Below are 22,437 nucleotides of genomic sequence, written 5' to 3' on the forward strand. Positions count from 1 at the left end.
ATGCAGTGCAGTGAAGAGAAAGCTATAAAATGAAGAGACTAGACATTTGGGAATAAATTAATACAATTTTCTGGAACCAGTTCACCCGCTACTGAATCTGCCATATAACTTCAATCAAAAAGAAATATTTTCCGGAAAACATCCAAATATACACGTAAATGTCGCAAATAACGAAGATGTGTGAATGCCATCCCACATAGAAAGGGAAGCACTTAAAACAGCACCATGCTTCTAGCATGCGCACAATCATGAACCCACCTTACATAAATTACCCAAATAAATACAAATAAACCACCTTCAGATAAGACTTAACATGTTTTTGAATGTATGAATTGCATTTTAATTCATTCCAAGGGAGGAAATGGATTTGTCGTACTAACGGTACTGATGATGCCGTCATCGTTGTCCAGGTGTGGAAGCTGGCTGGCCACGGGCTCATGCACTCCTTCGGCAGCGAGCACGCCAAACAGTCCATCTTCCGCAACATCGGCGCCGGCGTCATGCAGGTGGAAACGCGTCCCGGTAACCGCATCTTCACCTGCGGGGCGGACGGCACCCTGAAGATGAGGGTCCTCCCCGACCGCTACCATATCCCCAGCAGCTTAATCGACATCTTGTAATTTTCTTCCAGGAATTAGAAAGAGAGAAAAAAAAAATCACCAATGCTTGTTGTAACATTCACGAGGTGTTAATAGAGTCATAGGCGAGCTGGAGAAAAGATTGCCATACTTTGGGCATCTTTGAGAGTGTTGACAAGTTCACCTCTGAGTGACAAACGGAGCTGCTAATATGTGTTTCCCCCCCCCCCGAAGGCTACAAGCATAAGTATCAAGCATTAAGTAACATTTGATTTTAAAGCTAGATTTCTTGTCATTTTATTGAAGAATCTCGACTCTTAGAGCGTGTCCATAGGGAAGCTATGCATGTCCTGTTCTCGTTCCGCGGTGCAATCACAGGTCTCTTGATAGTGCTCTGTAAAAGTACTCTGGCAAAACTTTTAAAAAGTGTGTAACTGTCGTCATTTTGTGCCCACAGCTGAACTCTCTTAGCATCTACTGTAACCAGCACTGTGGTTTGTTAGTAAGTCAGTGGTATCCAAAGTGTGAATCAACTTGTTGGACATTTTTCTTTTATTTTTTATCCCCCCCCTCTTTTATGCCTGGCTTTTCTCAGCCTTTATGGAAGAGTTGATGCTGCATTGCTCATGTAGTGATCCACCTCCCCACCCCCCCGCCCACTTTCACGGACATTGACCTATCCTGGTCTGGCCTTGTGAGTGCGTGCGTATGCGCGTGTGTGTGTGTTGACTCTGCTGTGTGTGCCCGCCCACCTGCCCTCAAATGCCTGTTTGTGCGGCAGCCTCACTGCTAGAAAATTCCTGTCGGAAAGATGATGTTTTACTCTTGTGACTGTGATTTCAATGTTTTCATCTGTCTGCACCGCACCCCACAGCAGAAACACAAAGGTTCACTTCTGGTATGTTTTGCACAAGATGATGTTTAATTTTTTTTTTTAATCGTTGATTTTCATTATTTATTGATGTTTGTTTGGTTGACAATTCCTGTGTTGAAAACTTAATGCCTTTTATTTTCGGAATGTAAGCGGTTATTCTGTATCTGACTTGACTGGGAGATGTGCAACACGGTCTATTTTATGTAAGTGTGTGTTACCTCGCAAGTTGTTTTTACTGTTCAACCATAATCAATAGATATTTGCACTCAAATTATGGAGACACTAAAAGGATTAAAAGGTTATTGAAGAAGAAACTGTTAAATACAAATGAATGTCTGGCTTTATTTGGCCTAGTAGTCAAATGTTTGAAATAGTTTTAATATATAAATGATATAAATATCAATATAAATATATATATATATATGAAATATCCCATACGCTTGTACAAACATGAAAGCATTTCTTTATTTTTGGTTTGTATCATAACGGCTGAATTAGTTGTAACTTTTGTTAGGTGTGCGTAAGGTATTTATTGTTTCTTTCCCCGATTTCCGCCCACTATGTGTATTGTATGTGTTCTACCAGTGACCCTACTGGTGTCTGTGTGTGTATACGTGTGTAATATGTGTGTGTGCATGCACGGCAACACAAACTAGTATCACGGGCAGGTGCAAAAGCACCGACGCCAGAAAGAAAGAACAGGTCATGATGTGAGATTTACCTTTGTAAAGTGAATAAATTATTTTTATTTCATCCGGTGATATGATGCTGTTATGATTTCCTTGTTTCCTATCCCGAGGAATAATGTTCCAGTTGTGCTCCTTCACAAATCTACTATTTCAGAAACTATGTACAAGATATAGAGAAAGAGATCAAATGCATGTAGATAAAATGCAAATATCGCAACACAGTTTTCAAAAGTTGGTTTAAATATTTTGTTTGATTAAAAAAAAAAATGTGGGAAAAAATTGCTAGTAACTCCAAAATGTCACACTAATAAACATTGAGATTGAGATATAAATACAGCACTCTACTTTTTACACATATCATGATACTTGCTCTCTAACGCAATTGTCCTTGAACATTATATATCGAAGTCAACCCCGAAATGTTCTTTACAATATGTTCTGTGCACCTCCACTAGTCTAAACACAATATTCTAATTAATATTGCATCTGTGGAATTTTTAGCCATCTCGGGGTGGCCATTTTGCTGTGGTCTGACGATGACCTCACAATTGCTCAGGTAACGACTAATCGTGGCTCACCGGTTTTCTGAAGCTGAACCGTGATTATAGCTGCATTCGAGGATGGTCGGAAGTCGAATTTATCAGAGTTGTTTTTTCCCATTTCCATCCTGAAAGCGTTCGAGGCAAAAGCAAACAACCAAAATTTCGGATAGTGATAAATTGTTTTTTATTTTGGTCCTCAAAACTCAATTTCACCTCCAGCAAACTTGCCTTCTCACAATTTTGCTTCATTTATTGTTTTTAACTGATTTCATAAGCATTTCATGCAGTTCACCGTATAATTTCAGGCAGGGAGATTGTGGCATACTGTCACGTATGTTGTGTTACGTCACGTGGAGTTATGTCGAATATGTATGAATGAAGAAAGCTATCTAGTTTTATATTCCGAGTACGTTGTGTTTTACTCTTCACGGTCTGTGTTTCCAAAGGGGTCGCCATTGTAGAGTGACGTCACATTGTAGTCCGTCAGTGAAGTCGGGGTCTTTTTTTTTTTTTTTTTAAATTGAAACTTTGCTTTTAACATTCACAACATAGTAACAATTATCAACTCGAAGTTTACGCCGACCATCCTTTTATTTATGTATTTATTTATTTTTAAATCACTCGTTCACACAAGCTCACTTCATGTAAGCCACATGGGTCTCCCAGGCGGAGGAGCGAACCCACGGCAACCGGCACCGAAGGCAAGTGACGGTTTCACTCCTCCACCTGGAGCCCCCGACGACCATCCTTGAATGCAACATTACCTGAGCTGGGATGTCATTTTCAGTTGCCAGCAAGTGACAAAATGGCTCCTGATATTAAAAATGGGTGGATTTTGTGTTCATAAAAAAAATTAAAAAAAATCAAGTGGCGCCTAAAAAGTATAAAAAGCCACATTATACAGTTTAAACCTCAACACTACTCTTAAACACAGAGGGAAATGCCACTCGGCTGTACTCTGAAGTCTAAAAAGCACGTTTTCAAATAAGTGAATGTCAGGCTTTGTAAAATGCTCTGGGCACCGTATCATGTAAAACAGTGGTTCTCCACCTTTTTTCAGTGGTCAAGAGCCCTAATCTAACAGTAGGCCTACCCCCTGTGAAACATTTTTTCAGACAAGTACACCTAAACCATTGATTGAAAAAAAAAAAATTTAAACCGAGTGCTGTGCTATCATTGTCTGATTTATTATTAAACTTAGGAACTCTATATTTATGTGGTTTCTTAAACTATTTGGAAATAAAAATATATATATATATATATATATATATATATATATATATATATATATATATATATATATATTTAAAAAAAAAAAGTTTTGAATTACAAAGTATATATGACTATATATTTTTTTAAATGAGCTTGATGTCATCACTCATCAGAGATGAAGTGAACCACATAGAGTTTGACGTAGTTGTTGTCCCACACATACAGATGTCTGTCCTTGGGGCTGTAGGAAAGCATAGCCAGCACTCCACCTGGAGGCCTCAGGTCAAAGGTCACATTAACCGGTTTGCCCTTCAGCAGGTCAAACGCAAAGGTGACCCTGGCGTCCTTGGTGTCGGTGACATACAGAACCCCGCAGGCGATGAAGGCGTTGCCAGCCTTAGTGCGGGGATAGGTGGTGTTCATGTAGGAGGTGATGGAGAACGTCTTCTGGTCCAGTTGGGCCACCACGATGCTCTCGTCCACATCGGAAGCAAAGATCAGCCACAGGCCGTTCTCGTCCACCGCCAGTTTGAAGTAGGTCTTGGAGTTATGCAGCAGATAGGCCAGGTTGTGATAGAGAGCGTTATCTACAGTGAGCGTGTGAAGCTTCTTGGTGGCCAAATCAAACCTGTTTACCAAACACATCACGTCAGCTTTGCTTCTCAAATGGCTTTCCACAACTTTGCTCACCTGGCAATGCTGGACGTGCCTGCGATCTGGTAGTAGAAGGAGCCGTTGTGCACCGTGTGACCGCAGCCCTGATAGAACTTTGGGACATTCACCACGTCACTGCTGTTGTGTTGCAACGCCGCAACGCTCTGATACTCCCTCAGCAAACGACCTGTGAGCAAAGAGAAATCATTCCTCCTACAAAGTGTATCTGCTCTACTGCGCGATGCCATCAGAGTCCAACCAACCGGAAAAGTGCTCCGCCACCCATATGCGTTCGTCATTGAGCACGGCCGTGTCCTTCATCCATGTGCCGAATGTGCTCTCCGTCTTTGTCACATTTCTGGGGTTGATCAGAGACTTTATAAGACACTCTGAAGGGAAAACAAAACGAATGTTACAAGTAGAAGTTATGCCGATTCTAATATCTAACAGACTAAAATTCAGATAACCGATTAAATCGTCCGATTAATTTAAAAAATGCATAATGAATAGAATAACTTTTCTTTTTGTCACCTACCGCTTACAACTGGGGTGTCCAAACTTTTTCCTCTGAGGGCCATGTACAGAAAAATAGAAAGTTGCAAGGGCCACTTTGATTTTTTTTTTTTAAAGTTATTTATTAACACATTAATTGCCAGACCAGCAAAAAATGGATCATTTGACGTCTTTTTCCGTCAATGGCAGTGAATGAGTTAAATCAACTGACCGATTAGTCGTTACATGTTTTCCCCCCATTGCATGTTGTATTTGAACCAGAGTTATGACAGTTAATGAAATCGAGCAAATAGCTAAAGCTAACACTGAATAAACATTTTCGAAATGTAAATGAAGACAAGTGTCAATTTGCATTTATTAAAGTAATTATAATTATACCAAAACTGTCCTTCATTTTCATCTTGTCAATTCATACAAGAGATTTTGATGTGGATTTTAATGGTTTAAAAGGTTTTTCTGTTACTGTTTGGTAGTACGGAAAAAGGAAGCTCATTCATTTGGGAATTGTAGTTTACCTTATGACACAATACTCCTTGTGACCTTTTTTTTTTTTTTTTTTTAAACGTTACAATTGACAAATACCTACTCCATACAGATTTTTTTTAAATACTGAAACTAATATTAACACATTCACGCCCAGCCCAGCAAAAATGTATCATTTGACGTCTTTTTCCGTCAATGGCAGTGAATGAGTTAATAAAATCAAAATTACAACAAATCATTTTCAAAAAATTCAAAATTAACAAACCCACTCTAAAAACTAGAGGCCAGGTTGTGATAGAGAGCGTTATCTACAGCGTTATCTACATCACTAACTGAATTTCGAAAATAAAAACAAAATAAAAAACAAACTATAATGAAAAATCCAAACTAGTATAACCCTGCTTTGACCCCACCGTTCCTCTTAGGCGCCTTCTCGTGAAGTTTCCCAGTCGTCTTCACAAACGAGGTCTCATCATTTGGAATTGAATAGAATGGCTCTGGAAGAGGTATTATAGAGAATCCATTATTTTTAAAACAAATAGCACATAACCCTAAAATGGCTTATTTCCTTATCCCACACTCCCTGTAACTATACATACTGTATATCAAATATAAAAGATCAAATACGTTTAAAATCCTTATTGCCCCTCACCCATGGTGTGAGCCACTTGTAGGTGAGCTCTGTGATGCCTCGTTCTTGGGGGCCCTTGAGGACCTGGAGGTCCAGGGGGCCCCACAGGTCCAGGAGGGCCAGGAGGACCTGCACACACACAAAAAGTTCAGGGTCCATGATTATCGGAATGACAACAACCTGTCGCGACTCACCCTCGATGATGACGTCGTTGGATGGTTGCCCGTCTTCTCCGGGTGTGCCGGCCTCTCCTTGTTCTCCCTTTTCTCCCGGTTCGCCTTTTTCACCTGGCAGTCCTGTGGGCGTTCATGCATCAATAATTCTATTACAAACATCCGATGAACTGGGCAACAATATAATTTTCCTCTCACACTAACAAAAATGTCAAACTCGTATATATATATATATATATATATATATATATATATATATATATATATATATCAGTCACATAAAAAAAACTCTGTCTCACCATAAAAAAAAAAACACCTCAAACTCGGCAAAAAAAAACAACACTCACATAAAAAAAAACTCTGAGTCTCAACATAAAAAAAAAACACCTCAAACTCGGCAAAAAACAAAACAAAAAACACATCACTTATCCGAAAAACAGCCACACAAAATGAACTCTCACATAATCTTACATTCACAAAAAGCACTCACATAAGACATATGCCATAAGTTCACAGAACTCTTACCTACACCAAAATCCTCTCACACAAAAACTCTCATTTTCACCAATATTCTTTCACCCCACTCAATAAATCTCAAATAAAGCAACAATACCTCTCACACACAAAGGAACCGCTCACTCTAATAAACAACCTCACAAACTTGCCATAAGTCTGTCACTCATACCAAGAAAATAAACAAAGTACACAAAAAGAGCTTCTTACTCACATTCTTACTTCACCCATAAATCTCACACATCAAAAACAGTCACATTCACTGTCACAAAAAAACTCTCCTACACTATTGTTCACAAACAAAAAACTCACATTTACCAGAAAAAAAAACCCTCTCATGCAGTCAGAAAACTGTCACTCACACGAAAAGCCTCTCACACACATAAAAAACTCTAACATTCTCCAAAGTCACATACTCACAAAAAAATGAATACTCACACTAAAACAAAACTCTTACATTCTACCCCCAAACTTCTCAAACGCACCAAAAAATCAGTCATAAAAAAAAAATCTCACACTGGCAAAAAAATTTCATCACACTAAAAATTTCATGCTCATGCAAAATCACTCACGCATACCAAAAAAACTAAACTTAAAAAAAAAGAAAAAAAAAAAAAAGCTGTGTTATTAGGTCTTTTTTTTTAATGGGTTTGCAGCAATACATCTATGGTTGTGATGCATGGCTTGATCAAGAAATGAGCTACAGTAATGTGTTTTATGACCTAATGATGTATTTTATTTTATTTTTTTTTGCTGTCCTGATCATAGTTAGAGACAGAAATCACTACACTCAGATGGTGAGCAGATACTCAAATGTAAACTGGTTTGCAAAGAGTACAAAACACATCATCCTCACCTCTTTTTCCGCGTTTACCATCAGCTCCAGGAAGGCCATTCAGCCCCGGAATGCCGTCTGTCCCGTTCATGCCAGGCATGCCATCCGCACCGGGCAACCCTAGAGTAAGACAAAAAAAAAAAAAATGTTGGGCTCTGAACCAGAGCGAAGATGCGTAACCAACACAACATGATGGCGAGACGTGAATGGCACATACCAGGAGGTCCCGGGGGCCCTGTAACAGACAGTTGAGGAATGTTAGACAATATGAAGGCAAATACAAAATGTGTATTCTATAAGTCAGACTGTACCGGCTAGGCAGACTCCTTTGGTGCTGTTACAAATGTCGATCAACAATTTAATCTGGAACAAAAGAAGAACATTTCATTTAAATATGAATAAAGTGCTAAGCTAATTCACAATTTGAAGACTAGATTTTCTGTACATTAAGTAAAAATTCTCTGTAAAACTGAATAATTTAATAATTTAAGTAAGTAATCGTTTTACACAGAAAAAAATGCATTATTTTTTGTGCAAATGATCCTTACCAATTATAAATAAAAAAAAATGTAAATGTCAATGGTGAACACTTGCATTCACTTGTTTGTCGATTTTTATTTTTATTTTTTCATAAATAATTATTTTCTGCTTCAATTCAAGGAGCATTGTGGTGCTCCTTCTGTTGGTCACACCTTGGCCACTGTGTGGCAGTATAATACAAACAGACACACAAATTCTTGTTAGCTAGCTATCCTAAATGCTATCTATCTATCTATCTATCTATCTATCTATCTATGAACAAATTCTTGTTAGATATAGCTACGCTAAATGCTTTCTTTCTCTCGTCTATCTATCTATCTATCTATCCATCCATCCATCCATCCATCCATCCATCCATCCATCCATCCGTGATCTTACCGGCACCATGGAGTAAGTGAGCATCGTCATCATGTCATCGTGCACGCCCTCCTTACGGTAACGATGATTATGACGGTGCTTGTGCTTCCGATTATTCTTGGGTTTCATCTCCGTTTCCTCTCCGACTTCCTGGCTGACCTCCTGCTGTTTGCTCTCCACCTCTTCCTTGCGGCGAAGCTCCTTCTCCAGCTCTTGCTCGTCTTCCCGCTCCTCATCCACCTGTATTTCCTTCTCGTGCGTCACCTCTAAAGCCTTCTCCTGCTCCTCACCCAGCTCGAGCGCATCACTCCTCTTGTTTCTGGAGTATTGATAGCGCGGTTTCCCCACATTCCTCTCATCTCTGGGCACCTCCTGGAGGAACTCCACCACGGAGCTCTGCTCCACCTGGGTCAGCCTGGCTTCCGTTTGCTCCAGAATGACTTGCTGTTGATTCTGCTGGAACAGAAGCACCAGGAGGCCCACAGAGTTTAACAAGGCCACCGCGCACGTGCCGTACAGCACCAGCCGCTGAGGGCGAGTCATGCTGGGGGTCGGGATCCACATGGTTACCACGTCACCTGCTCCTCTCTTGGAGTCACCCATACACCTCAGCATCAGCGGGATCTAAATCCAATGTAGAAATATTACCACTGTGAAGTCCACAAAAAAAAGTCGTCCTTCCTTCCACAAATGAGATGAGACCAGTCAATTGAGTCTGTAGACTACGTGAAGGCTGGTAAATGCAGTGCCTGTTGTGTCGCTGGCCAAGTGGGTTGCGTACATGCGTGTGCGTGTACATGAAAACCAGTTATGTAGGAGTGGGCATGACACAATCTTCTGGGCTCGTCCGGGAAGAAACCCCCGCCTGTTCAGTCACCTGATTTATATTCAGTCCAGTCCATTCTAGAGCATTGCCGTGGGCAGACACACATCAGCACACTCACACATAAAAGCACTCACATATCTGGACATATTCAGTTGGAGTGCAAATATACAGGACTGTCTCAGAAAATTGGAATATTGTGATAAAGTCCATTATTTTCTGTAATGCAATTAAATAAGCAAAAATGCCATACATTCCGGATTCATTACAAATCAACTGAAATATTGCAAGCCTTTTATTGTTTTAATATTGCTGATTATGGCATTTTTTTTTAACTTGGTCTGAGGAAATATTCTAATATTTTGAGATAGGATATTTTAGTTTTCTTAAGCTGTAAGCCATAATCAGCTATATTAAAAATAATAAAAGGCTTGCAATATTTCAGCTGATTTGTAATAAATCCAGAATGTATGGCATTTTTGCTTAATTACTTGCATTACAGAAAATAATGGACTTTATCAAAATATTCTAATTTTCTGAGACAGTCCTGTAATTTATGTGTACTATCATTTATAGTTTGTTTAACACCATAGACTGTTTTTTTTCTATTTTCGTTTTTATTTTATAGTAGGCCTACATTTCTAACCACTATTCTATTTCCTTCTCTGCCTTTCCTTCTATTTTGTCTTCTTTCTGTTTCTAAAAAAAAACAAAAAGTAGTCTGTAGTCGTCCATCCTGCCATTACTGTCACTGACAACCAATAACCTCTTAAAACCCCACTTAAAACAAAGAAATGTCAACATCTTGAAAACTGAAAATATTTAAGTCAAACTATTGCTTTTGATTCACTTTGAGGGGAGTAAAGTTTGCGTTCACTCAAAGGGAGCTGCCATATTCATTTCAAATGAATGCATTTTTGATGAATGACCATCGTTCCACGTTTTCACCTAATGGTGATGATGATCATGACGACAACAAATTAATCCCATCATTAGTAATAATAATAATAAAAAAATAAAATAAAAAAAACTCTTCCCATCAATGTGTTATAGTTGCAGACTTTTCCACAAGTCAGTTCATGACCTCTCTTCTGGCAACCCCCCCCCAGCCCTCGTTCTTGTCACATCCTCGCAGCTTCCATCCACTAGCTGTGACAATGACCTGTTTCCATTGCTTCGATTTGGGCCGTAAAAGTGACATTTCTGCGGGAAAATGACAGATCCGGCAAAGTTGCTGGAGGCCTTGACCGTGAAAGAGCGGCTACTTCCTGTTGCATGTATTGCAATGCATACATGATAGTTAATGAAACCGCGGTCCTCGAGTGCCCATTTTACATGTCTCCCACAAGCAACACCGGGAATCAATTTTTAAGTAAAGGGAAATTGTATTTGTACTGGCGACGTTGCAGGTACTACTTTTTAAGGGTACAGGATGTCGTGGAAAAACAGACAGTTATCACGACTGTTTCAAACTCCCTCTTGAACACTGTTACCATGCTCTCATTAAAACTGCACACACATATTTGGTATCTACAGTTCAAAATTTTTAAGATTCCCACCATTTCTACCATTTCCTTTGATTTAACACACTAATACACACTAGTGGCTAGACAGGACTGGACTGGCACAAATAATCGGCCCGGGCATTTTGATTTAGGCCCACTGGCCCAGGCCAATTCCTGACCATCCTTGGCTACCACATAGCTCTACCACTCACATTTATTGGTTCTGTATGCTCTCTATATTGAAAATACATTAATGAGCTGCTCCTAAGTTGTGAGCCGATCTCTTGGGGTAAAATGGAGGAAAATAATAGCACCACATCGGCCCCAAAAGACACCGGCCCACCGGGCATCTGCCCTGTATTACAGATGGCCAGTCCAGACCTGTATAATGAAATTAAATAGAGTGTATTACGATGACAACATTTAAAAAAAATGTGGGTATCTATTTGAGATAAGCAGGATTATTATAACAAAGTCTATCATGAGCAATGTTTCGATCATCTGTGTTATTGGGTTTCATCACATGGTAACTTTTTGGGAGGCACAAATGCTGCAATGTAGCCTACTTTCATGTTTTTGTTTTCCAGATAGATAGATAGATAGATAGATAGATAGATAGATAGATAGATATTGACTTGAACAATATGTGAGGGTTAAAGAAATCACCAACTCCATCTTGTCTAGTCCACTAAAAGTACTCGTGCACACAAACACGCACATGAGGAAACGGATGGAAGCATAAGGTTACAGTTGGTTTCAGGTCCTGGACTCTATGAAGCAGAGTTGGTGTTCTGGCCTGAAGCTGTAGGTCACCGACAGACAGTTGTTGACCAGCTTGAATCCCTCCAGCGCGTGTGTGCACACATCCTGCATTAAGAGCACATCAGGGCTCTCTTCTTTGTTGCCTTTCATTCACGGTGCTCCGAGACAGGCGAGGCTACGGGCAAAATGTTCAAAAACACATAAAAGAGCAAACATAACGTGCTCTGATCGCGTGCTTATCTGGGTGAGGTGCACAGCATGCGTCTTAAAGAGGATTTGTACACTGCAAGGAAATTCATGTGGACAAAAGTATTGAAACACCTGGCCAGGACTATAAGAAGGCGAAGGAAAATATGAAATATAAGAAACATTTTTATTTGTGTTGAATGTGGCCCAGCTCACCCTTGACCCCCAATGAGGACAAGCGCTACAGTAAATGGATGGCTGATCATGGTTGATGACATAAATCTAGGTTGAACCATTTATCCGTGAATTTCAGCTAACTGCAAGTTAACAGATTCAACAAAAGTAGAGTACGTTGTGCAAATGAAGTCCTGCTATGGTCCCTCCTCCACGCTTCCTGAGTGAGGTGCAGCTGTCGGCCTTATCTCTTTCCAAACACAAGCTATGATGTCAGGCTTGGTTACTCCAGACAAGGACAAACGTCTTTGTATTTGAAATCATACACAGATGCGTTATTGTTATAACATTGACTTCTCAATTCAATGGCGACAAGGAACTACGTTGAAGTAAACTGAGGAACTTCACATGTCAAAAGCAGCAGGTTTCCACAGTCTTGGAGCCAAGGACTTATGATGACGTAAGTTCAGGAGATTCATAAAATATTTGTATTCTTGATGTATTAAAGTACATTTGCATCTTAAACTAGACTAAGTGCAATTTTTGGAGAAATTGCGTGGGAATCCTGAAAGCTGAATGCTAAAAGCTGAATGCTAAGATTTGAATGGATGTGGAATGCTTATGAAGCCAATTGAGAGATAAATTATGAAATTATAAAATTATAACCTCCTGGTTACTGGACAGTGTGCTTTACCAACTGTGCCACGAGGAAAGTGATACTATTTCAATGTCTGTCCCATTGAAAATGAATGGGGAAAAGTTGATATGAAATGTTAAAATGTGCAAATACTGTTAGTAATGTGCAATCAGACGATATATACCCAGGAAGGCGTGTATTTTTGAAGCTAGTTGAAATTTGAACAATGTAAATTGGAAGTATTATGTGGGAGTTGTTACGCGGCAAAAAATTGTGGAGAATAAAAATCACAATAACATATGTGGGAATGCTTCCCACAATTAGTCCCATCGTACATAATGTTAACAATATTAGTTTGAATTCACTGACCATTAAATCACTACAATATTTATTTGAATATCTTCACATTGTTAATTTATCCATAATAATTTACAGTCTAAATGTTCTTGTTGACCCTGGAAACAAAGGGAGATGTGGTTTACCACAAACACAGAGCCCAGAGACGAGGTTAGATTAACATCTGCTCATGAAGAGCATTGCTTAATCATGCAAAACAATCTGGGTCTCTGACATCATGTGGAACGCTGCCATCACATCGCGGTCTCAGAACACAGTCGGCCATTTGAACGCAGAGCATTCCTGGACGAGAGTGGGCGGTGGCTGACTGATACTCGACACAACAAAGGCGCTTTTCCACCAAACAGCAAAGGCTTTGTCGCTCTTTGCAGTTATTCTTTCAATACATGCTGTTCATTACCAAAGTCAACTAATTCTGAACTGTGCAACTCCAATTTGTGACTCAGGATGATAGTGTGCTTATAGTGTGATAAAGAATGTATTTGATAAAATCAAGTTACAAAATAAATCCATTTAAAATGTGTTTCCAAAATAATAACATTTGTGTTGAAGTATAACATCATTAACCATTAATTTGTGTACTTTTTTTTAGGTAGCTAGCTGAATTTTCTTTCTTTTTTTCTGATGGCTTTTCAAGCTAGCGCTAGCTAGCTTTTAAACAACACTATGCACCATGTAATCCGTTTTTTGTTTTGTTTTGTTGTCCTTTTTAGTGCATTGTATCATGTATACATGTGTATCTATATGTATTTGTCAGTCAAAAATATTTTGTACTCTTTACTTTTTTTTAAATTTAACTACATTTCTGGATCTGCAGTTTTGTTTTTTTTACTTTTAATTAAACATTTTCAATGTTCAAACCTTCATAAATATTATAAAAGAGGTACATTACTGTAAAAAATGAATGTTAAATTGCGCAAAAAAAACATCTGCGAAACAGCGAGGCCGTGAACCACATTATAGCGAGGGAACATTTATTAATTTTTTAAATATGTCCTCCTTTTGGTGGCATGGTGCATGACTGGTTTGCACGTCTGCCTCCCACTGCTGAGGACGCAAGATCAAGTCCAGGCTTCGGCCTTACTAGGTGGAGTTTGCATGTTCTCCCTGTGCCTGCGTGGGTCTTATCTGGGTACTCCGGTCTCCTCCCACATTCCAAAGACATGCATAGCAGGTTGATTGAATGCTCTGAACTCTCCCTAGGTGTGCTTGTGTGTGTGAATGGTTGTTCGTCTCTGTGTGATGACCGAAGCCGGCTGGGATAGGCTCCAGCACCCCTGTGACCCTTCTGAGGAGTAAGCGGTATCCAGTTGCCCTTCTAGCTTGCCAGGCAGACTGGGTCAAACAATTTACAAGACATTTATTGTAACTTACATGGACTTTAAGTGCTAGTACGAGTGCTATTGCCAATTCCGAGCTTACGTCACAAGACAAAATGGCGGCCTTACTCTGTGAAATGGCGCTCTCCGCTCATTGAAAGTGTTGGACTTTGGAGCCTTGTGATTTGATTTGTGAGGATTATTTTGACTTCAAAATGTGATGAAATGTCATAAGTCGTGACTTGTTAGCTTGTAAGATACAATTAGAATGATTATAATGCAATATCTTCCTCCCTCAAGCAGGTGTTCATTTGTGAGTTTTCCAAGCAGAATCGTTTGATGTTCAAAGGGGTGCAAGTCCTTCTTCTCATCAGCGAAATGTCAAATACTGCACTGTAGTGTATGCTCAAGGACACAGGCCCCAATCCAAGCGTCAAGGTTACAAGTGTATTGTTTACCTCCCCGCCCCTACTTATGTTGTGGCTTTTGCGTTGCCCTGACCTGGCTCATAACCAACGTCTGCAGCCTATAAAGAAGAAGCGCTCATGCCTGCGCAGCTTTCATTTTGGCCTTTAATCGACTTTCTTATGGAGCTGATCTCTGCTTGTGAACGGACCATGGCTGTGGTAGACCTGGAGGCGATGGCGTCGGAATTGGCCCCCACGTCCCAGAATGCAACTGTGGGGGCAGCCGTTGGGATTTCCGTGGCAACTAGGACTCTGCTTTTATTCGTTTGTCTCCTGCTGGTGGCTTGGGGACACACAGACAAGCGACGAGTACCAGGTCGGTCATCTTGAACAGGCGAATCGTGTCTATCTCAGTCAGTTGCCATAGGAAGTTTAAAAAAAATTGCCCTTTCTTTACCGCAGGTCCATATTTCTGTCTTGGATTGGGGCCACTAATGTCTTATGTGAGATTTATTTGGACGGGCATAGGCACAGCCAGCAATTACTACAACGACAAGTATGGTGACATTGTCAGAGTTTGGATTGATGGCGAGGAGACTCTCATTCTCAGCAGGTTGGCTCTTTCACTGAACTTTAAATCAAGGGTGTCCAAACTTTTTCATTTGAGGGCCACATACAGAAAATCAGAAGGACGCATGGATCACATAATGTTATGAAGAGAAATTGTGTTTAGTCCTAAAAATTGTACAAATAATTTATTTGTGCTTTTGCATATTTAGAAAAATGCTACACTATATGAACTAATTTATTTGTAATATGGCAGTAGGGTTATTAGTGTTTGGGAATTTTTCATTTTAGTTAGTTTTTATTAGTTTTCAGGGTGGTTCTGGGGCGGCACGGTAGTCGAGTGGTTAGCATGTCCGCTTCCCAGTTCTGAGGTCTCCGGTTCGAGTCCAGGCTCGGACCTTCCTGGGTGGAGTTTGCATGTTCTCCCCGTGCCCGCGTGGGTCTTCTCCGGGTACTCCGGTCTCCTCCCACATTCCAAAGACATGCATGGCAGGTTAATTGGGCGCTCCGAATTGTCCCTAGGTGTGTTTGTGAGTGTGGATGGTTGTTCGTCTCTGTGTGCCCTGCGATTGGTTGGCAACCAGTCCAGGGTGTCCAGAGCCAGCTGAGATAGGCGCCAGCACCCCCCGCGACCCTTGTGAGGAATAAGCGGTCAAGAAAATGGATGGATGGAAGGGTGGTTCTGTTAGTTTGTATTAGTTTAGTTCTTTAAAAAAAAAGATTAGTTTTACTTTAGTTTGTTAGTTTCAGTATTAGTATTAGTTAATGTGTATTACTTGTGCGCAATATTTAGAAAACACCATTGGCGCAACGTCATCTGAAGGTGCTTTTCTATTGGCTGCTGCTAGATGACGTCACTTCTGTGTGACATACTTTCAAACGTCATTATTCCGGTTTATATCAAAATAAATCTACTAAAAATCACATTTAATTTCATGCATTAAATTAATTACCAAAGACTAAAACGGATGTAATGTTTTTGTTTTTTTATAATTATAGTTAGTTTTTGTCAGTTTTGTAAACATAAAATGTAGTTTCAGTTAGTTTTCGTTTTTTTAAAAAGCATTTTCGTTTTTTTTTTTTATTTTGGTAACAATATTGTTTTTTGAATTTTAGTTTAAGTTTTTTCATTAGTTTAAGTTAATTAAAATAACCTTTAATGGCACCTGTTTTTCGATACCCTCCATTCTTACTTTGACCATCTCCAAACATTTTTGTTTTGTTTATTTTATTTGAACTGAGTCAAATGCCATTTTTAGCATATGTCGCGGGCCACTGAAAAATGGCCGGCCGGCCGCAATTGGCCCCCGGGCCGTAGTTTGGACACCACAGCTTTAAATAAAGCAATTATTCACATTGTAGTATGCATTATCATTATTATTTATTTCATGGAAAGATGAGCTGGGTGAATTTGGGAAATATTTCATATTGGAAACTTTCCATGAGAATTACCGGGAATTAATTGAAATGGATGGTCATATCATTAGGATATATATATATATATATATATATATATATATATATATATATATATATATATATATATATATATATATATATATATATATATATATATATATATATATATATATATATATATAAATGTTGACCTCACTGTGACATTATGCACAGTTTGAAGAAATTAAACTTGGTAATTCAGAAATGTAATTGAGTAATTTGCCAACCTTCTGGAGTTTTGTAATCCCTGAAAATTTGCTGTCATTTACCAGAGCATCGGCGGTGCACCACGTTTTAAAGCACGGACATTACACCTCACGGTTTGGGAGCAAATTAGGACTGAGCTGCATCGGGATGAACGAGAGAGGGATTATATTTAACAACGATGTCACCCAGTGGAGAAAGGCACGCATATATTTCACCAAAGGTAACAAGTGCACTTCTACTGGGTCAAGGAAAGGATTATGAGCGACCTCGACATTCTGCTGCAGCCTTGACAGGCCCGGGCCTTCAACGGACCTTGGAGGTGTGCGTCTCCTCCACTCATAACCACCTGGAGCAACTGAGGAAGACAGCGGGAGGGGACAGCTTGACAAATGTGGATGTCCTCAATCTGCTGCGTTGCACTGTGGTTGACATCTCCAATAGACTCTTCTTGGCTGTGCCTTTTAATGGTAAGTGTGCTTGGATTTTGATTGAGACCAGGCCTGACAAACACATTTCTGGCCACAGTGAAGTTTTGGCGAGTGTGAAAGTCATCTCATCATTAGATTACATATTGCTGGTGTTGGCCCGAAACCTCATAAGTCACAATTTGGTCAATTTGATATTTTTTCAACAAGCTATTGCTAAGTCCACATGTGTAGGTGTGATTCTTACACATTATTGACCAAAATAAAGGGTTCCAAATTTCTCGCTTTCTTTGATGATGCAATGTTAATGGCGTTTTTGGGGTCTCCTGAAAAATGGCGATTTTGGAGGTACAGCGCAACGTTTCAGCCCGATGCACAATTGCCATTGAGAACTTGGGTGGGCTAACTCCATGTTTGCCATCTTGCTGGAGACTGGGTTAAAGTTATATGGCTGCAATAAAATCTGGGAAAATTCTATCATGGTGATTTATATGGCAATGAATTTGTGGTTTTCATCAGATTCTGTCATTTTCGAAGAAAAAAAAAAGAAGACATTTATGACACTTGGATCCAAGTCTGTGTTTAAACTGTACACAGTTAGGTTGCCTGAAAGACAACAAACAAACCGAGTCCAAACATCTATCAAATCTATTAATATTTCATAAAATATAATAGGGAACAGGCACACAAACTACAGTTAAGCGCTATTTACTATCTCAGTGCAATAATATACTTCCACATATAGCATGTTTGATATCGCAAGTAAACACTGATAGACAAAATTTATTTAGCTGTTTGCTGTTATGTAAATGCAAAATGGTCGCCTCTAGGTGGCAGTGACGCTCGGTGCTGGAGCTTATCCCACACCTCGGGACAATTTAGACTAGGGGTGTTAAAAATAATCGATTCGGCGATATATCGCGATACTACATCGCGCGATTCTCGAATCGATTCAATAATCGTCAGAATCGATTTTTTTTTTTTTTTTTTTTTTTTTTTTTTTTTTTTTTTTTTTTTTTTTTTTAGGATTCACACCTTGAGCATGGAAGAATGTTATATGAACGGCACATTAAGCCTTAATATTTTTATTTTAATGCTGTTCAAATGTGAAACAGATTGCAAACTGTTTGTGTACAGTGGCTCACGGTTATAAGCCTCAAGTTTTAGATAAATATATTCATACAAATCTTACAGTGTACATGTACAAATTTACTGATAGTATTTTCTAAATTTGAATGGAAAAAAATCGCAACAATCGACTTATAAATTCGTATCGGGATTAATCGGTATCGAATCGTGACCATTCGTATCGGGATTAATCGGTATCGAATCGAATCGTGACCTGTGAATCGTGATACGAATCGAATCGTCAGGTACTGGGCAATTCACACCCCTAATTTAGACTACTCAATGGGGCATATGCCACGGAAGAGACGGGACTGTTTTTGCTCATGAGCTTTGGTTCCGGTTCGGTTTGCGACATGTGGACTGCGTCCCAATACTTATGCTTCCAACTTTGTGCCCCTCGGTTGCGCATTCGCAACCTGGACCGGAATCATGCTCGTGCAAAATCAGGGAAGTCGGAAGTCCCGCCTCTTCCGTGGTATATACCCTATAACATCTTGTGCTGTTCCGAACCGTTGGTGGTTCGGACCAATCACAGAGCGACATTGTGTTTGAGGGCGGGATATGCAACTGTGATGAAACCAGGAAGCTAGCGCCAACGCTGGGGCTAACAAACAAACCCAACATGGACGAATGGACATTACAATTAATTCTGTTCTCGCATATTTACTCACTGTTTCCTTGTTGAATGTTGAACAGCGAGAGCGCTTCGTGCATTTCTAGCTGGTAAGATGTTCGTGCTTTTCCCCCTCTTCGACAAGAACGATGAACGGACACAAACGCATTTTCATCCGTGGCCGTGATTGGTTAAAACAAATGTGTAGAATATTGCATGGTCCAATCAGCTCGAATTATTGTAGAGCATTGCCAAATTAGGAGTACCGGGGGGGAACACAGGCACGGGGACTCCACCCATGAAATGAGCAAAGCCATTTAGCAAGAAAACCATCCATAGATTATAATTTATTGAGATTTCACTGGTGATGTAGATTAAACAAGCCCTTTCTAATGTGGCATTGTTGTCCAGAGAAGGAGCTGATGCAGAAGATTTTAAAGTATTTTGACACCTGGCAGAGCGTCCTGATCAAACCAGACGTCTACTTTAAGTTTGACTGGATCCACCAAAGGCACAAGACGGCAGCGTGAGTCTTATTGAGTTCAAATTCATAAAAATCCCCCTCCAAAATTCTTTGTTCATGTTATCGTTCACTTTTCAGCCAGGGGCTCCAAGATGCCATCGAGAGCCTTGTAGAGCACAAAAGAAAAGAAATGGAGCAGGCGGATAAACTGGACAACATCAACTTCACTGCCGAGCTCATATTTGCACAGGTTGGACAAAGAAAAAGTTGGACTGTTTTGCTCAGTCTGTTCCATCTTGGACTTCACAAAATGGTTTGGGTTTAGAATCGTGGTGAACTTTCTGCTGAGAACGTGAGGCAGTGCGTGCTGGAGATGGTGATCGCCGCGCCGGACACTCTGTCGGTCAGCCTTTTCTTCATGCTGCTGCTTCTCAAACAGCATCCACGCATGGAGCTGCAGCTGCTCCAGGAGATAGACAGCGTCATAGGTGAGCATTTGCAGGGAATGTTATAAAAAAATCTCTGTTGCCATTATGTCAAAACAAAACAAAACAAAAAAAACTGAGGGGAATTGTTTGCTATTAGGTGAGCGAGCCCTGCAAAATGATGACCTTCCCAAGCTGCAAGTGCTGGAGAGCTTCATCAAAGAATGCTTGCGTTTCCACCCAGTGGTGGACTTCACCATGCGGCGTGCTCTGTCTGACGACGTCATTGATGGCTACAAGGTCCCAAAGGGCACAAATATCATTCTCAACACTGGCCGAATGCACCGCACAGAGTTTTTCCCCATACCCAACGAATTGAGTCTAAAAAACTTTGAAAAAAATGTAAGTATGCCATTTTTTTCTTCAAGTAGCTTATAAAAAATGTGTTCAGAGGAACAAGGCCGATCTTTTTCAGACTCAATATTCACAACAGTTTGTCCTTCCTTTTCTTGATACGTAACTAAGGTTGATTTTGCTCTAAAGTCTAAACGAAAGATTCCAAACTCCAGTGACTCCCCGGCTAAAATTAAGCTCCTCCGATCAGGTCAGCACAGTTGCTTGGCACCACCATGCCACCAGGTGGCACCAAAGCAATGTTAATATAGGAAACATACGGAATCACAAGATAAAATATTTCTAAGGATTTATGAAGAGATGTATAATGATCTAAAGATTCCACTAGATCAGGGTGTCTGCAACCTGCGGCTCTGGAGCCACGTGTGGCTCTTTAGTCCCTCTCCTGTGGCTTCCTGTAGATCTTTTTACAAATAAATAAATAAATACATAAAAAAAATAAATAAAAAAAAATAGTAGAAATTGAAAGATATATTTACTGATTTCTTTTAGGGTTTTTTTTTTTAAATGTTTTTTAAATGTATTAATGATTTAGATAAAATAATTAAAGAGATACTTTACTTATTTGGCCATTTTTAGCAGTCAAACATTAATATTTTGCCTAGAATAAATTTGATATTTTTATTATTTTTCATGTACAATTAGTACCTTTAAAAACACATTTTGCAACTTGCTGTCGACTGAAAATTACATCGCAAGGGCTCAGGTAACCAATCACAGCTCAGCATGTAAATGTCACATGACCAAACCTAGAAAACAGGCGAGCTGTGATTGGTTACCTGAGCCCTTGTGATCAGTCGACAGCAAGTACCAAAATGTGTTTTTAAAGGTACTATTTGTACGTGAAATATAATGAAAGTATCAAATTAATTATAGACAAAATATTAACTTTTTATTGCTATAATGGGCTAAATAAGTGAAGTAGCCCTTTAATAATTTAACATTCATAAGTTGTCAGACTCCAAATTTTTGAGGTGTCAGGAAAAAAAGAGAGAGGAAAGGTGGATGAAACATTTTTTTGCTAGTTATTTATTTGGCCTATAGGAAAGGTTGCTGACCCCTGCACTAGATGGCGACAAAGTACTTTTTAGTCTAAATGAAGCGAGTCAACTCAGTCAACATAATTTCTGAGCTGAAAATGTTTTAGTTGCCTAAAGATACCATAATATGGTGGCCAAAAGGAACTTTCATAAATGGAGGATAGATAAAATATATTTAAAAACAAAAATCTGCAAATGCCTTACTGTGATAATGCGAGGGTTCACTGTAAATAAAACTGGACTAAAGTGGTTGATAACTTACAAGCGTCTTTCCTTCTCCAGGCCCCACGCCGGTACTTCCAACCATTTGGATCGGGCCCGCGAGCCTGCGTGGGCAAACACGTGGCTTTGGTGATGATGAAATCAATCCTGGTGACGCTGCTGTCCCAGTATTGTGTGTGCCCTCATCAGGGTTTGACCCTGGACGGCATCCCGCAGACCAACAACCTTTCCCAGCAGCCTGCGGCGCACCAGCATGACAACCAAAGTCTCACCATGACATTCTTACCCCGAAAGAGAGGACACTGGGACCCTCTTTGAGACTTTTGTGTGTGTGTGTGTGTGTGTGGGTGTGTGTGTGTGTGTGTGTGTGTGTGTGTGTGTGCTGCTTTACCTGTTCCCAGACTTTTATATAGTGATGACACACATACAGAACAATATCGCTTACCTGTATTTATTGTTACACCTTATCAATCTAAAAAAAAAAAGACTTATTTGAGCCAGTTTGTGTTTTACTGTTGCATGGCTGTACAGAGCTTATTTGTGATGTTTATCAATGTGTATCAAATTGACTATCACACCATATTAAACTGTATTTTATTATTATATTTTTCACTTTAAATAAATTATTGCACAAGTTTGGTGCATTTTTTTCCTGTGGTGCAACATTTTAGTGTATGTTAAGACGCGCCGATCCAATCGAAAAAAGCGCTC

General features: G+C 39.7%; 3 protein-coding genes across 6 annotated transcripts in view; 2 read left to right on the forward strand and 1 right to left on the reverse strand.

The window, feature by feature from the left end:
- The window catches only part of dmxl2 (Dmx-like 2), a 38,745-nt gene extending 36,532 nt beyond the window's left edge, over positions 1 to 2,213 (forward strand). For all 3 annotated transcript variants that reach the window (XM_077519392.1, XM_077519393.1, XM_077519394.1), the window contains one exon: positions 411 to 2,213. In XM_077519392.1, the coding sequence (XP_077375518.1) occupies positions 411 to 620 (210 nt within the window). In that variant the 3' untranslated portion in view covers positions 621 to 2,213. The remainder of the gene's footprint in view (positions 1 to 410) is intronic.
- Positions 2,069 to 19,314, reverse strand: gldn (gliomedin). 2 transcript variants are annotated; one of them, XM_077519397.1, is made up of 10 exons: positions 8,616 to 9,419; positions 8,009 to 8,060; positions 7,915 to 7,932; positions 7,719 to 7,817; positions 6,371 to 6,472; positions 6,198 to 6,305; positions 5,959 to 6,042; positions 4,813 to 4,938; positions 4,586 to 4,736; positions 2,069 to 4,523 (listed from the first exon to the last, which is right to left on the reverse strand). In XM_077519397.1, the coding sequence occupies exons 1-10, from the start codon at positions 9,207 to 9,209 to the stop codon at positions 4,058 to 4,060; spliced, it is 1,800 nt and encodes a 599-aa protein (XP_077375523.1). In that variant the 5' UTR covers positions 9,210 to 9,419; the 3' UTR covers positions 2,069 to 4,057. The 2 variants fall into 2 exon arrangements, with proteins under 2 accessions (XP_077375523.1, XP_077375522.1); XM_077519396.1 differs by lacking the exons at positions 6,371 to 6,472; positions 7,719 to 7,817; positions 7,915 to 7,932 and adding an exon at positions 19,221 to 19,314 and having other exon boundaries at positions 6,198 to 6,277; positions 8,008 to 8,060; positions 8,616 to 9,218.
- Positions 14,621 to 22,361, forward strand: cyp19a1a (cytochrome P450, family 19, subfamily A, polypeptide 1a). The gene is made up of 9 exons (XM_077519395.1): positions 14,621 to 15,140; positions 15,227 to 15,377; positions 17,062 to 17,216; positions 17,281 to 17,463; positions 19,574 to 19,688; positions 19,764 to 19,875; positions 19,951 to 20,113; positions 20,211 to 20,452; positions 21,787 to 22,361. Exons 1-9 carry the CDS (start codon positions 14,903 to 14,905, stop codon positions 22,042 to 22,044), a joined length of 1,617 nt encoding a protein of 538 aa, XP_077375521.1. The 5' UTR covers positions 14,621 to 14,902; the 3' UTR covers positions 22,045 to 22,361.
- Positions 22,362 to 22,437: the final 76 nt, after the last annotated feature.

The sequence above is a fragment of the Festucalex cinctus genome, chromosome 4 (genome assembly GCF_051991245.1).
Source record: "Festucalex cinctus isolate MCC-2025b chromosome 4, RoL_Fcin_1.0, whole genome shotgun sequence".
Lineage (NCBI taxonomy): Eukaryota > Metazoa > Chordata > Actinopteri > Syngnathiformes > Syngnathidae > Festucalex > Festucalex cinctus.

What these genes read in the sequence shown, in the direction of transcription:
- gldn (XM_077519397.1), bottom strand. Translation starts at nt 9,209, where the DNA reads ATGCTGAGGTGTATGGGTGACTCCAAGAGAGGAGCAGGTGACGTGGTA. An exon ending in TCACTTACTCCATGGTGCCG is followed by an intron (nt 8,061 to 8,615) that starts GTAAGATCACGG and finishes CTTTTGTTCCAG; the next exon opens with ATTAAATTGTTGATCGACAT. An exon ending in TGGTAAACGCGGAAAAAGAG is followed by an intron (nt 6,473 to 7,718) that starts GTGAGGATGATG and finishes GAACGCCCACAG; the next exon opens with GACTGCCAGGTGAAAAAGGC.
- cyp19a1a (XM_077519395.1), top strand. Translation starts at nt 14,903, where the DNA reads ATGCCTGCGCAGCTTTCATTTTGGCCTTTAATCGACTTTCTTATGGAG. An exon ending in GAGACTCTCATTCTCAGCAG is followed by an intron (nt 15,378 to 17,061) that starts GTTGGCTCTTTC and finishes GTCATTTACCAG; the next exon opens with AGCATCGGCGGTGCACCACG. An exon ending in ACGCATATATTTCACCAAAG is followed by an intron (nt 17,217 to 17,280) that starts GTAACAAGTGCA and finishes ATTCTGCTGCAG; the next exon opens with CCTTGACAGGCCCGGGCCTT.